Source organism: Dermatophagoides pteronyssinus, unplaced genomic scaffold, assembly GCF_027571235.1.
Source record: "Dermatophagoides pteronyssinus isolate colony J.1.1.1.1 unplaced genomic scaffold, Derpt_VIB-CSIC_2022.12 sq0004, whole genome shotgun sequence".
NCBI classification, from domain to species: Eukaryota; Metazoa; Arthropoda; class Arachnida; order Sarcoptiformes; family Pyroglyphidae; genus Dermatophagoides; species Dermatophagoides pteronyssinus.
Window position 1 is genome coordinate 2,833,809 of NW_027461528.1, and position 15,015 is coordinate 2,848,823.

The 15,015-nt window shown below is 27.9% G+C and overlaps 3 protein-coding genes across 3 annotated transcripts; 1 reads left to right on the forward strand and 2 right to left on the reverse strand.

The window, feature by feature from the left end:
- Positions 1-6: 6 nt before the first annotated feature.
- Positions 7-9,895, reverse strand: Epg5 (ectopic P-granules autophagy protein 5). The gene is made up of 3 exons (XM_027342296.2): positions 2,991-9,895; positions 2,771-2,923; positions 7-2,697 (listed from the first exon to the last, which is right to left on the reverse strand). Exons 1-3 carry the CDS (start codon positions 9,661-9,663, stop codon positions 167-169), a joined length of 9,357 nt encoding a protein of 3,118 aa, XP_027198097.2. The 5' UTR covers positions 9,664-9,895; the 3' UTR covers positions 7-166.
- A 124-nt stretch (positions 9,896-10,019) lies between these two features.
- eIF2Balpha (eukaryotic translation initiation factor 2B subunit alpha) lies at positions 10,020-11,626 on the reverse strand. The gene is made up of 3 exons (XM_027342303.2): positions 11,228-11,626; positions 10,775-11,152; positions 10,020-10,709 (listed from the first exon to the last, which is right to left on the reverse strand). The coding sequence occupies exons 1-3, from the start codon at positions 11,471-11,473 to the stop codon at positions 10,425-10,427; spliced, it is 909 nt and encodes a 302-aa protein (XP_027198104.2). The 5' UTR covers positions 11,474-11,626; the 3' UTR covers positions 10,020-10,424.
- A 126-nt stretch (positions 11,627-11,752) lies between these two features.
- Positions 11,753-14,522, forward strand: LOC113792415 (ribonucleoside-diphosphate reductase large subunit-like). The gene is made up of 2 exons (XM_027342302.2): positions 11,753-12,589; positions 12,668-14,522. The coding sequence occupies exons 1-2, from the start codon at positions 11,965-11,967 to the stop codon at positions 14,440-14,442; spliced, it is 2,400 nt and encodes a 799-aa protein (XP_027198103.2). The 5' UTR covers positions 11,753-11,964; the 3' UTR covers positions 14,443-14,522.
- The last annotated feature ends 493 nt before the right edge of the window (positions 14,523-15,015 follow it).

The window sequence follows — 15,015 nt, forward strand, 5'->3', positions numbered from 1 at the left end:
TCAAAAAATCAAAAATCAAAAATCAAAAATCAAAAATCAAATGTTTATTGCAGCCAAAATTAATCAAATTTTACAAAAAAAAAATCTTTTATATTAATGTTGATTAAAAAATAATAAAGGTATTTAAAGATAAAAAAAATGTTGTCAATGAGAGAAAGATTGAAAATCAAATGAAATGTTTCATATAATTATGATCATTATAAAGTTCTAATAGCCAACGTTGTATTAAATGAAAACGTTGTTGTTGATGTTGTGATAAACGTATATAATAACGAATCCATTGTTTTGTTAATAATTCCATTTGATGATTAATATTCAATTGTCCACCACCACCACTTGGACCACCACCATCATTCCCATCATTATCACCAATTGGATTAATTATTTTATCAATTAATGGTGATGTTGGTTCACTACTACCACCATCACCACCAATCACCATATCATCAATATCATCATCACCAATTATAAATATTGGTAAATCTAGATTCGGATGATGTTGATAATTTAGATTATCATTTTGATGATTATTCAATTCGTTAATGTTTTTCTTTTGTTGTTGATATTCAATACTATATTTTACCGAAACAATCATTGGCCATTTTGTATAATCAATTATATTATCAATCATTAACCATAAATCTTGATAGGATTTATTTTTACGCCAATTACGTAATCGTTGATGTGATTGTCGTATTAATTCCGTTAATTCCGAATGTAATCGTTGTCGAATTTGATCAACATTTAACATTTTTGTTGGTGATGATGATTGATGATCATCCTGATCAATTGTAGATGTCGTTGTTGTTGTTGATTGTGGATGATAATCAAATTCTGGAAAAAATGTTTCCATCATTGTACATAAACCATGTAATATTAATGATTGTAATATAAATAAACATTGATTTGATGGTGGTTTTTGTGAACGAAATATACCGAAAAAACCACGATTCAATGAATCTTGTATGGATTGATTTAATTGACGACATAACAGTAATAATGTTTGTATTGATTGTGATACTTCTTCTTGATGTATATCCAATGATAATTGATTTGGATCTAAAAATTGTTGTTGCTGTTGTTGTGATGATAATAATGATGGTGATGATGTTGATGGTGTTATCGGTGATGATTTTGTCAATGATAATAATGATGCTGTTGATGAAGAATTATTCTTGGTCGAATAAACGATAGGTATATCCAATAATGATCGACTATTCGAATTGGCAATATTCATTGTTGTTGATAAATGATTATTATTTGTTTTTAATGATGATAAATGATGTATAGAAATATTTAAACCATTACTAATTGAACTATGATCAAATGTAAGCAAATCAAATATTCGGGTCCAGAAAAAACATTGTTTTGATTCATCCATAAATTGTTGTTGTTGTTGACCAAATTTACCAAAATATTGTACACATTGTATCATTATACTATAAACATAACGCCTGGTACATATATCCGGCACTGTACGATGTTGTAATTGACGATGTATATAGATTAATAATAATAAACAGCTACGTGTTCGTATTGATTCTAACATAAAATCTTCAATATGATAATTTGTTGATTCATTTTCATTATTTGTTGATTGTAAATTTGCTTGTGAATTATTCAATGTTGTATTGAGATGTTGTTTATTCATATGAACAATTTCTAAATTATCAATTAAATATTGTAAATCACCAGCTAAATCAAAATAATTTTCCAATAAACATTCCAATAAATAGATTGCCGTTTTAATCGAGTAAATGATTTTTCCAACAGCAAATATTATTTCAGTAAATAATTGACTTGATGTCATATAGGAAAATATTGTTACAAAATGTCGAGCAATTTGATCACGAATTGGTTGATCATGAATTTCATTCAATGATTGTAATAATTCACAAAATATTGATACACGATCATTCGTATCGAATGAATCGATTGTTGGTCGTAATGATTCAATTGAATCTTTTAAAAATAACAATAATGTTTGAGGATTTTTAGCTAAATAATCTGAATTTTGATTTGCTTGATATGATACAAATGATCCAATACAATGACCATAATAAATAACTTTTGATGCATTTTGTTGTTGTTTGATTGGATCATCATCATCATCATTATTATTATCATTGTGGACATTATTATTTTGTAATTGTACCAATGATTTTAATAATCGCATTATAATTATTAATTGATTATCGATGATTGAATCGGTTGATTTTTGTTTATCCAAATTTTTATCAACCATATCGATTGGTATACGTTTTTTCATCACTTCCAACAATGTAACAATAATTTTTTGAATTTTTTCACTTGGTAATATCCAAAATGGAATGTTGAAAAAATCAACCTGTCCAATATATGGTTGATCAACCAACGATATAATTGTATAGGTAAGATTTTCCAATATTTCAACAACATTATTGAATGATATTTGTTGTGGTGTATTCAATAATGCTTGATTCCATTGAATTTTTGATATAACAAATGAATTTAAACGTTCAATTGAATAACGTTCCATAACAACTGATTCATACATAAGTTTCATATCAATGATTGATGGATAAAATTGTGACCAATTTTTCAATTGTAATAATTTTGATTCAAACATTTCAACATCGGTACGTTCAACCGATCGGGTTTCCAATATAAATGTCATAAATGGTTGCCATAAACAGGATAAAATCTGTGGTTGGTCATCTGTGGTTTTTCAATTGATAAAAAAGAATGATAAAGTTAGAATCAAACAACAGAAAGAAAAAAAACAACTAACCATAAAATGAATCCAACATATATTGAACTGAATTGATAAACAGTTGCCAAGCAAAACAAAAATGTTCCCATTGTATAAATTTAGTATTATGTCGTGGAAATAGCCAAAATCGCCAATTTTCAAAAAATGGTAGCCATATTATCGAAAGATCATCTAGTAAAAAAAAAAAAATAGAATTCAGAATGATAATTTTTTTTTAAATCTAGTTTTTGGTTTTTACCTGGTAATGTTGTTGCATTCGAATTAATCCAACAATACGATATAAATGTTAAAAATTGTAAAAATTTTACATTATAAATTTTAAAATGATCTAAAAATTCTGATTGTTGTTGTTGATTTGAATTTTGTTGTTGTTGTTGTTGTTGTTGAAGATTATGTTTAAATTCCAACATTAATTGTAAAAGATTATATAATTCATGTGATGTAAATAATTTTTGTCGTAAAACATATATACGTAAATCATCATCAAATGTTTGATAATCAAAATCAATTATTGATAATTCACAATTGTTGTTGGTCACACCATGATTATTTTCATCAAATTTTGGCCGAACAAATTTTCCCGCTGTTGTTGATGATGAAAATGATGATAAACTTTTTGTATAAAAACCAAACGTATGTAATATACTATTCCATAATATTGGTGCTAATTTTTGTTCATTCATTCCTGTTAACATATTTGCCAGAATATTAGCCATAAATATTGGAAAACGATACAGAATCATATCTTGTAAATGTTTACGATAAAGATCATAAATAACTAAATGATCATCACTTGGATATGGTCCGAAAAATTGAAAACATTGAAATAAACATTGTAAAAGATCTAGACGTTGTTCATCCGACAGATTCGTTAATTGTAACCATGTGGAAACATCAAATTTACTTAATAATACAAATATTGTTTGTGCTGGTGATGATAATTGATATTGCGATTGCGATTGTTGCGATTGCGATTGTGATTGCTGATTCAAACGTGATCCAATCAATTTATACATTTCAATAAACATTTTTGTCGATGTTTTTGATGGCTGTAAACAAGGTGCTAATTGTTGTGTTAATGACATTGAAACACTACGTTGTAATACAGTATTTAAATAAAAATAATTAATTTCATCAACATAATTAACGGATAATTTTTGTAATAAATCTAAAAATATATCCAATAATTGACCAGTTAGATGATATTTAATACCGATTAAATTGATTGAATTAATCCAACCGGACATTGTTTCGAATAAACGTTGTATTCGTTGCTGTTGTTGTTGATTATTGTTATTATCTGATGATTGTTGATATGGACCATCCAAATAATACCGTAACAAATAATGAACAATTTTTTGCATAAAATATATTGATGCAACTTGTTTTTGACCAGGTATATCATCGATTAATGTTTTGATTATTTGATCAAATTCAGCACGATTACGATCCAATTTTTGTTTAATATAATTATTCAATAATGATTCAGTGAATTCAAATTTAAATATAGCCGGTTTCGTACAACCATTAGCATCAAATTCCGAACGATCACAGCTAATTTTTTCTATTAAATCACGACTAACATCATGATATAATTTTGGTAGAATATCTTTACAAAATTCTGAATTTAATTGATTAAATTTTTCCAATTGTTGTTCAACAAAACGTGCTTCTTCAATAATATTATCAACAATTTGATGAATGATAACAAACACAATGGATATATCTTGTTCGGATTTTTTACCATCAAAATCCACGATTGTTGTATGATCATCGAAAACATATGATAAATTATAACCAATATCATTATCAATAAACAGTATGTTACAATTTAATGATGATGTTAGTTTACTAAAATAATCAATAATTTGTCCAAAACGTTCACTTTGGCTATATTCAACAGGTTGTTGTTGCTTTTGTTGTTTTGATTGATTAGATTTGTCTAGATTAGCATCGATAAATTGAATTTCATTCGATGATGATTCGGAAAGTTTTGGTAATTTTCTCTCAATATTATCATTATCATTATCATTACCATCATTGTCACCATTATCATCAAAATATTTTATCGGTTCTTGAAGAATTGGTTTCATCAATCTTATCCATGATTGTTCATGTTGAAATATATATGATTGTAATGGTGTTTTATGAACATAATTCAACATAAAAAATGAATTTAAATGATCAAATTCTGGCCAAAAATTTTCCTGAATAAAATGAAATTGTTGTTGACTATTACTATTACCACCACCACCACCGATTGAAAATTGTTTACCACTTGAAACCGATACCACAGAATTTAATAATTTTATTTGAATTTCAGGTTTTGTAAATTGTTCATCATCAAGATCGGCATATTGTAAAAAACGATTATCTTTCAGCCAAATCCTATATGCACGATATAATTTAACTAAACGATCTTCAAATAATAATGTTGAAATTGAATCACTTTTTTGCTGCTGCTCATGTTGAAATAGTTCCGAATCAATGGAAATAGTATCATTATTCAATGATCTTTCATTATTCAAATAAATCCATCTTTGATTATGATAATCAAATAATGAATTTAAACGATCATTTAATTGTTTCAATCGGTTTTGATCAATAAATCGATTACCAATTGTTGATAATGAATCTGTATAAAGAAAATAATTGGAAAAAAATTGTCTCCATAATAATGGTATTATTGGATGTGGATGACGATCCGTTGTTGATGGTGATTTTGTTGATGATTGTGAATGATCAACTGTTTGAATCAATTTCATTAGATATACAGTAAGCAAATTCAATGGTAACAATTGATATGGTAATGGTGCTTTTTCATATTGTAAACATATTTTTGTTATTTCGGTTTCAATCATTATATAATCAATTTGTTGTGATGGTTCATTTGATGGATTCCATGGTTTTTTACGTAATTCTAAAACTAAATGATTCCATATTTGATATGTACGACGAATATCAATTTCGGTAAGTAAAAATATTAAATAAACTGGTTGTCTTGAACGAATTGATTGTCTTGAATTTAAACAATGTCTTAATAATAAATGAAATGGTGTCATCCATGGTGACCGAATTAATGTTTTATCCGTAAGATATCCAGGTATATTTGTTTCATTTGAATACCAATATGATGATAACCAAGATGATGAACTACTAGAATCATTATCAAATGATGAACCTGAATTAGCATAAATCAAATCTAATTGTGAAAATTTCCAATTCATCATACGACCATATAATTTACGAAATAAATATTGTTGATATAATTTTAATGAATCACCATTTTCCAATAATAATTCCATTGATAAACGATCAAAAATTGAAGTAATTTTTCCCAATATCATATCAATAATATTCATTTGATTTGTTGTTGATGATGATTGTAAAAATTGTGGTATAATCGTTGAAAACCATGTTGATATTTTCATATTTAAACAACGATTTATTGTTTCAAATAAACATTCAGTCCATGATTGTAATGTTCGTTGTGCAAATTCTGGACGTTGAAAATGTTTTCGTTGTAATAATATGATTGATGATAATTGTTCAGCAATCGAATCATTTTGTAATAATGTTAATATTGATAATATAAATGATTGATTTGAACGTAATTCACCATCATTTTGAAAACAAAATGGTAAAAAATGATATAATATTTGTAATGTTGGAATTAGATGACCACCGCTTATCAATTGATCATTCAATTCAGTCATACGTTTCAAATCAATGGAATTGTAACCAGAATTGAATAATAAATCACTTGATATTGCTGCAATATAAATTGCATATGGATTATTTGATTCAATACCTTTGGCAATCTGTATCATTTCTGAATCATAATTAAATTTCATCATATATTGCATTGTCCAATGTTTTCTTCGATTTGATGATGAATATTTATTTGTTGTTGTTGTTGTTGTTGTTAAATGTTCACCAATACCACCAACACTAATATTATTACCAAAAACAATATCATCCCAACTAGATTCATCCGGTATTAAATCTAATGGATGTAAACGTAATGATAATAACATTGACCAACACCAACAACCATAATCATTTGAATCGATTGATTGTGCTAAACGTAAACGTTGTTCTTCATTCATTAATTGTTCCGGTTTAATTCGTGGATAATCAATTATAATCTTTGTCTTTGAATCATTATTATTTGTAGTTGTAATTTTAAAATATTGTTCCATTGCTTGATATAATTTTAATGAAAATTGTTGTTGTTGTTGCACGGGTATCATTAAACATTGATCATTTTGAACCAAGATACGATTCCAGCCAATTTTTGTTAATAAAATTCTTGCAAAACGATTATAAATATGTTTATATGATCGTTCAGTAAGCCATTTATAAAGTAATGAAAATAATCGTTGTTCAGGTTTCCAATCATTAATAACCAATGAGGTAAACAGATCTAAACATGGTTGTATAAGAAGATTATGATTTTCTTGTTGTTGTTGTTCATTCGAAATTTGTTGTTGTTGTAAATATTGTAATAAAACAAATAACATTGATTTATAATTTGATAATAATTTTATCAAACAAGCAACACCTTTTGTACTATAAAATTCTTGATTATTCAATACAAATGATTGATTTGAAGATTTATTATCCAAATCATATGATGATGAATATAATTTACGTAATAAACAAATTTCAGCAAAACGTTCAATAATTTCACGAAAAAAATCATCAATATGTTGTTGATCGAATGATACAAAATCATTGTTACTGTTGTTAGTCATCGATATAGATTCATTTGATTTTGATCTTGATATTGCCATATTGAAGAAAAAATCCAATAAACCACTTGCCTCTTCCAATGATAAAATTGATAATTTTTCAATGAAAATAAATTTCCACTGGGAATGGCTACGAAATTTATCTTTCCAATAATTCGAGCTCATATATGGACAAAGACCACTAACAATTTCATTCGATTCTTGATTACGACCATTCTGGTAAACAACCCATAATATATTCCATAACATTGGTTCGGATATACCTTCAAAATCAATTTTAGCTAATAATGGCCATACACCACGACGATTTGTTGATAATATTGCCATTATTGATCGTAACATAAAATGATCAAATTCAACTTGCAACCGTATCAATAATGCTTGATCTTTTGTTGTGAATTTTTCCTTACACCAACGCCAATTATCTGATATTGTTTTAATAATCTGTTTGATCATTGAGGCTAAATATAATGTTAAACGTTTAAAACGTAAACAATTAAAATTCTGTAAACCATAACGAAATATTTGTATTAATCGGGTACTAAATGCAAACAATCGTATCATTGATGTTTCGGTTGATGAATCAATCATATCACAATCATTATCATCATTGGTAATCAAAGACATAAATTGTAACATTTCACGAAATGGAACACGTGATAAATAACAGATTATATCGGATTCGGTTAATTCGGCCATAGGTGATGATGATTTATCCAAACAAACATCTTCATCATCTAAATCATTATCAACCATTAACCATAATGATTCTTGATTATCATTTGTAGCGGTTTTTGAATCATTTTTACAAGAAGTTATTGGTGATAATATTGTTGCAATAACCGTAACACCATAATCAACATATTGTTTACCTAATTCAAATTGATTCGAATCATATTTTAATGGTAATGGATTTAATGGTTGTAAAAGTTGTTCGAATTCTTCCGAAGAACCTGATGGACATCTTAGGATTTGATTCAGTAGAAATAGTCGATCCGAATAATTTGCTAATTTTTCCGAAAATTTCCTACATAAATATATTATTGCTTGATAACATTGTAGTTTTAGTTTATTAGTCGTAGTTGTTGTTGTCGAATTTTGTCCATTATCATTGTTAATCGTATGATGATGACGATAATAAGCAAATAATGCAGCGAATAAATCTAATAATTGCTCATGTAACAAACGAGCGGATGGTTCCAATTGATAGATTTGTGTAATGATCATTGAATCAGAATTATCCAGCGTTTCATTTTGATCAAAAATACTTGAACTACAATTGGTTGTTTGATCATCAACATTGTTGTTGTTGTTGGATGAAAAGAGTTGCTGTTGTTGTTGGCCATCAGTTGGCTGATAATTCGACAATTTTCTTTCCAAATATTCAATAATATGTTCAGATTCATAGATAATTAATTCAAATCTTAATTGAAAATATTTTAAAAAATATAAATGTACAACATGTTCATTAATAATACGTTCACGTAATTGATAATAATAACGATCTAATTGATTATCAACATAATTTTGTTCAAAATTATAACGTTGATATTGATGTTTACATTCAATTAATTGACCATCACCACAACGATCAATTTGTTGTAAATGATTTTCATTACAATTCCAACAATTTTTCTGTTCATTCGAATGAATTTGTTCCAAAAAATTATCCAAATTTTTTCTTACATCTTGAAAACGTTCAATAGATTTATCCAATCGTATAATCAGATCATAATAATCATTCGAATTTGAACCAATTTTTGAATATTGAAAATAACGTTCCTGAAAATCATGTATAAATTTTTCATTCAAATCTAATAAACGATTATGATAAAAATCTAATAATTGTCTTTCATCAAATGGTTTTATAATACGAAGTTTTTCCAATTTTTGACATGATGATGACATTGTCGATGTTGCTGTCGTTGTCGATGTTTGATTTAATCCGGATAATGACATTGATGATAACATTGACGAAGTCATAATCATTGATTGTGATGGAATTTGTTGTTGTTGTTGCAAAGGTAATGTCGTTGTTGATGATGATTGTGGTGGATGAATATTCTGAAACAATAATGCCAATGATGATTGATCATTCGAATGTTGATCATTAGCCATTATTTCATCATCAACGGATGTTGAATCATTTTCCGACATGATTTTTTTTCTCGAAAATCACAAAAAAAAACTCGAATGAATTCAATATTTTGGTTGCTCTGAAGATTCACCAAAAATAAATGTTTTCGTTCGTTCGTTTCAATGCGATCGAATTGAATCGAATATCGAATCGCGATATTTTGCTCATCAAATGTCGCCAACAAAAACAACAACAACGTTTGTTGTTTAACACGATTTAAAGAAGAAGCAAGCAGAAAATGATATGTAATTTTACTTGGATAATCGCAAATCAAATCAAAAGATAACAACAACAACAAAAAATTGTTGTTGATCAAAGAAACATTTTTTTTATCACCAATATTGTGCGTATCTTTTTTCGATTTTTATTTGGTTGATTGTTTATGCAAATTTTTCATTTATTTTTTGGTTATCAATAAAATTAGTCACTATGTTTTGTTTTTTTTTTTGTATGAGAATTTTCGATTAGAAAACAAAAACAAAGACGCAATTCAAAAGTGTAATGATGATTTATCAAAACAGAAAAAAAAAATCCTAAATGTATGTGTGTGGTATGTGTTTATGGATGAAAGAAAAAAATCACATTGGAAAATTTCTTCATCGAAATTGGAAAAAAAATAAAATAAACAAAAATAGAAAATAAAATCCTCGATACGTCCTATCCGAATGGTTCGTCTTGGATCGGATTTTTTTCTTTTTAAAAAAAAAAATTTTGAATTTGGATAAGATTTTTTTTTTGTTGAAAAAAAAAATTTTTCGGAATTGATTTTTTTTACGGATTTTCAGGTATACAATTGTACCAACATATCACAAACAGCAGCTGTTGTTAATGGTCCTAATTCGGTTAACAATAATGTTATATAATCCGGTGGTGTATAATCAACACAAGCATGACATTCATGTTTAGCACGATTCATATTTGATAATGGTAATTGTCGAAAACGTATACGATCAGGTATATCCGATTGTGATAATGGATATAATCGAATGAATTTATAACTTTCAGCAAGTACATAAAATGTTTTATTTAATGCTTTAGCACAAATAGCAATCTGATATGTACCAATCTAAAATGAATGATTTGAAAAGGGTTAATGGTTAATTCTATTTTTGAAGGAAAGAAAATTCAAACCTTGTTAATAATACCACCACTTTCGGCAACACCTTCAGCACCAACCAAAACCAAATCAACACGATCCATTATTGAACCAACAGCTGAATCTAAAATCAATGTTACTTGTTCAAAACCTTCCAATTTTAACAATGCACAAAGTTCACGACCACGATTATCTGGTGCTGATTCAGTTACATAAATATCTAATGTTTTATTCTGATTACGACATTCTAATAATGTTTCATAAATAGCTCTTGAAAATGAATGAACCAAAATGGTTGAATTATTATTTAAAAATTTTTGTGCAACTTTTGCCAATTGTTGACGACTTTTTGATACTTTATCCATATAAATAGTGCTTCGTCGTGATAATTCTTCTTTGAGTTCTTTGAAATCCTATTTTTTTGCAAAAAAAAAAATTATTCAATGATAAAATTATGACCAAAAAAATTGGAAAAGAAAGAAACTTACATCAAATTTAGCTGCACTCAAAGTGATAAAACGAAAAAAAATTTCCGAAACAGCTTCAACTTCAAACAATGGATCAATACGTTTTAATTGATTAATAGCATCACGAAGATTATGTGATAATTCACTTGCTGTTGATGATTTATCATTATTTAAAAATTCCATCAATGTTTTTAATGTTGTTATGGCTGATGATTTTTCTTCATCATGTATTGATTTATAATATTTTTTCAAATTAAATTCTGCCATTTTTAATATTTTGAAACAAAAAAATTTTGTTTTGCTTTGTTTACAATTCCAAAAAATTCAATTCTGAAACAAAACAACAAAAAAAAAATACCGAACTTATAACCCCGCTCAGACACGTTGCCATTGGTCATGTCATTTATTGATGGTTCAGGTTTTTCGAACGAACGAACAAAAAAAAAAAAGTTTTTTTTGTATCTTTTTTTTTTTTTTTTTGTTCAAGGTCTTTTCGATGATAAAATTTCGCGCCAAAACAAAAGCATTTCGTTCTTTCTGTTCATTGAAAAACGAGAAACACACCAATAAAAAAAAAAAAGATTTTTGTCCGTTTTCTTTTTAACACATTCATTCATTCATTTTTCACTCTTTCAACGACAATTCCCTATTGGCTTTATTTGTTTACCTGAACGTTTTTAATACGATTTTCTTCTTTTTCTCGATTCTTACCATTTCTTTTTTTTCGGTTAATCGTTTACCATAAGAAATTATCAACAATGTTTGTTATTAAACGTGATGGTCGACAAGAAACAATCATGTTCGACAAAATAACATCAAGAATTCGAAAACTTTGTTATGGTTTGAATATGGATTTTATTGATCCACCTAAAATTACAATGAAAGTAATTAATGGACTTTATTCCGGTATGACAACCGTACAATTGGATGAATTGGCTGCGGAAATTGCTGCTACAATGACAACAAAACATGTTGATTATGCTGTACTTGCTGCTCGAATTGCCATATCGAATTTACAAAAAGAAACAAAGAAAAATTTTTCCGATGTTATACATGATTTGTATACAATGAAAAATGATAAAACCGGCCAATCAATGCCATTAATTGCCGATGATGTTTATAAAATTATTATGGAAAATTCTGAACGATTAAATTCAGCAATAATTTATGATCGTGATTATCGTTTTAATTATTTTGGTTTCAAAACATTGTATCGTGCATATTTATTGAAAATTAATGGTAATGTTGTTGAACGACCACAACATATGTTGATGCGTGTTGCTGTTGGTATACATAAAGATGATATTGATTCGGCAATCGAAACTTATAATCTTATGTCTGAAGGATGGTTTACACATGCATCACCAACATTATTCAATGCTGGTTAGTTTTTGTTTTAAGAATTTGATTGCCATTTTTCATATTTAAACAATTTTTCTTTTTTTGACATAAAATAATAAGGTACACCACATCCACAAATGTCATCCTGTTTCCTGTTAACAATGTCCGATGATAGTATTGAAGGAATATATGATACATTAAAACGTTGTGCAATTGTTTCAAAATCTGCTGGTGGTATTGGTTTAAATGTTCATTGTATTCGTTCACAAGGATCATATATTGCCGGTACTAATGGTTTTTCAAATGGACTCGTTCCAATGTTACGTGTATTTAATAATACAGCACGTTATGTTGATCAAGGTGGTGGAAAACGTCCAGGTGCATTTGCTATCTATCTAGAACCATGGCATTCAGATATATTTGCATTTTTAGATTTGAAAAAGAATACTGGTTCGGAAGAATTACGTGCACGTGATCTATTCTATGCATTATGGATACCGGATTTATTTATGAAACGTGTTGAAATGGATGCAATGTGGTCATTAATGTGTCCGAATGAATGTCCTGGTCTACATGATTGTTGGGGTGAAGAATTTGAACAATTATATGAAAAATATGAACGTGAAGGTCGTTATAGGCAACAGGTAAAAGCACATCAATTATGGTTTGCAATATTAGATGCACAAATTGAAACCGGTACTCCATATATGTTATACAAAGATCATTGTAATCGTAAATCAAATCAACAAAATCTTGGTACAATCAAATGTTCAAATCTTTGTACAGAAATTGTTGAATATTCATCACCAGATGAAGTGGCCGTATGTAATTTAGCATCGATTTCATTACCACGTTTTGTTGATCAAAAACTCGGTCAATTTGATTATGAAAAACTTAAAAAAATTGTTAAAGTAATGACAAAAAATTTAAACAAAATTATTGATGGTAATTATTATCCATTACCGGAGACAAGACTTTCAAATCTACGTCATCGACCTATTGGACTTGGTGTACAAGGTTTAGCCGATGCATTCAGTCTATTACGTTATCCATATGAAAGTTTGGAAGCAAAAAAAATGAATATCCAAATATTTGAAACAATTTATTATGGTGCATTAGAAGCAAGTTGTGAATTAGCAGAACAATATGGTCCATATGAAACTTATCAAGGATCACCAGTATCAAAAGGTATTCTACAATATGATATGTGGAATCGTACACCAACCGATCTTTGGAATTGGTCTGAATTGAAAGAAAAAATTTCCAAATATGGTATTCGAAATAGTTTATTGGTTGCACCAATGCCAACAGCATCAACCGCACAGATTCTTGGTAATAATGAATCATTTGAACCATATACATCAAATATCTATACTAGACGTGTTATGTCTGGTAGTTTTGATATTGTTAATCAACATTTACTTAAAGATTTAATCAATTTGGGACTTTGGAATGATGAATTAAAAAATTCTATTATTGCTAATCGTGGTTCAATACAGGATATTGATTCAATACCGGATGATATCAAATCATTATATAAAACAGTATGGGAAATACCACAAAAATGTATTATCGATATGGCTATTGATCGTGGTGCATTTATCGATCAAAGTCAATCATTAAATGTACATATGGCTGAACCATCTAAAGCAAAAATTACATCAATGCATTTTTATGGTTGGCGTAATGGATTAAAAACAGGAATGTATTATCTTCGAACAAAACCGGCAGCACAAGCCATACAATTTACTGTTGATAAATCATTATTAAAATCTAAACAAAATAATGATAATCAAGATCAACAACAATCATCATTGAAAACAAAACCAACACCAGAAGAAATTCTACAATGTTCATTGGAAAATCGTGATGCTTGTCTTATGTGTTCGGGTTAGATGTTTCATTATGAAGATGTTTTTTTTTCTTGAAATTTTTCATTACAAAAATAAAATGTGAAATAAATTTTTTAAAAAAATTACAAAAAAAAAAAATTTTTTTTTGTTTATTTTTTTTCATCCTAAATGACTATGATTTATAGTTAGGTTAGGTTAGGTTGCTGGCTATGACTATGATAGTTGAGTGAGGTTAGGTTGATAACTATGATCATGATTCATAGTAGAGTGAGGTTAGGTTAGGTTGATTAAAAAATTGAAAAAAAAAAATTCAAAACATCCTATCATTTATGAATGGAACAAAATTTTATCAAACATAAATCTGCGAAGTCATTTTTTATTCAAACACTGTTAAAAATGTGCGTAATAACAAGAAGAGTGGGGGGAAAGAACAAAAAAAAAAGGTAGTAGCATAGTTTTTTGTTATTACAACCTGTCTGTCCATACACACACACACATGGTGATCATAAAGAAGGGAAGCTTCCCCTTTTTCCTAAAAAAAAAAAAAATTCTTTTTTCCCCACCTTCTCATCCCCCTCCAAAATATACTCGCTTCATATTCGAGCAACGACGGAT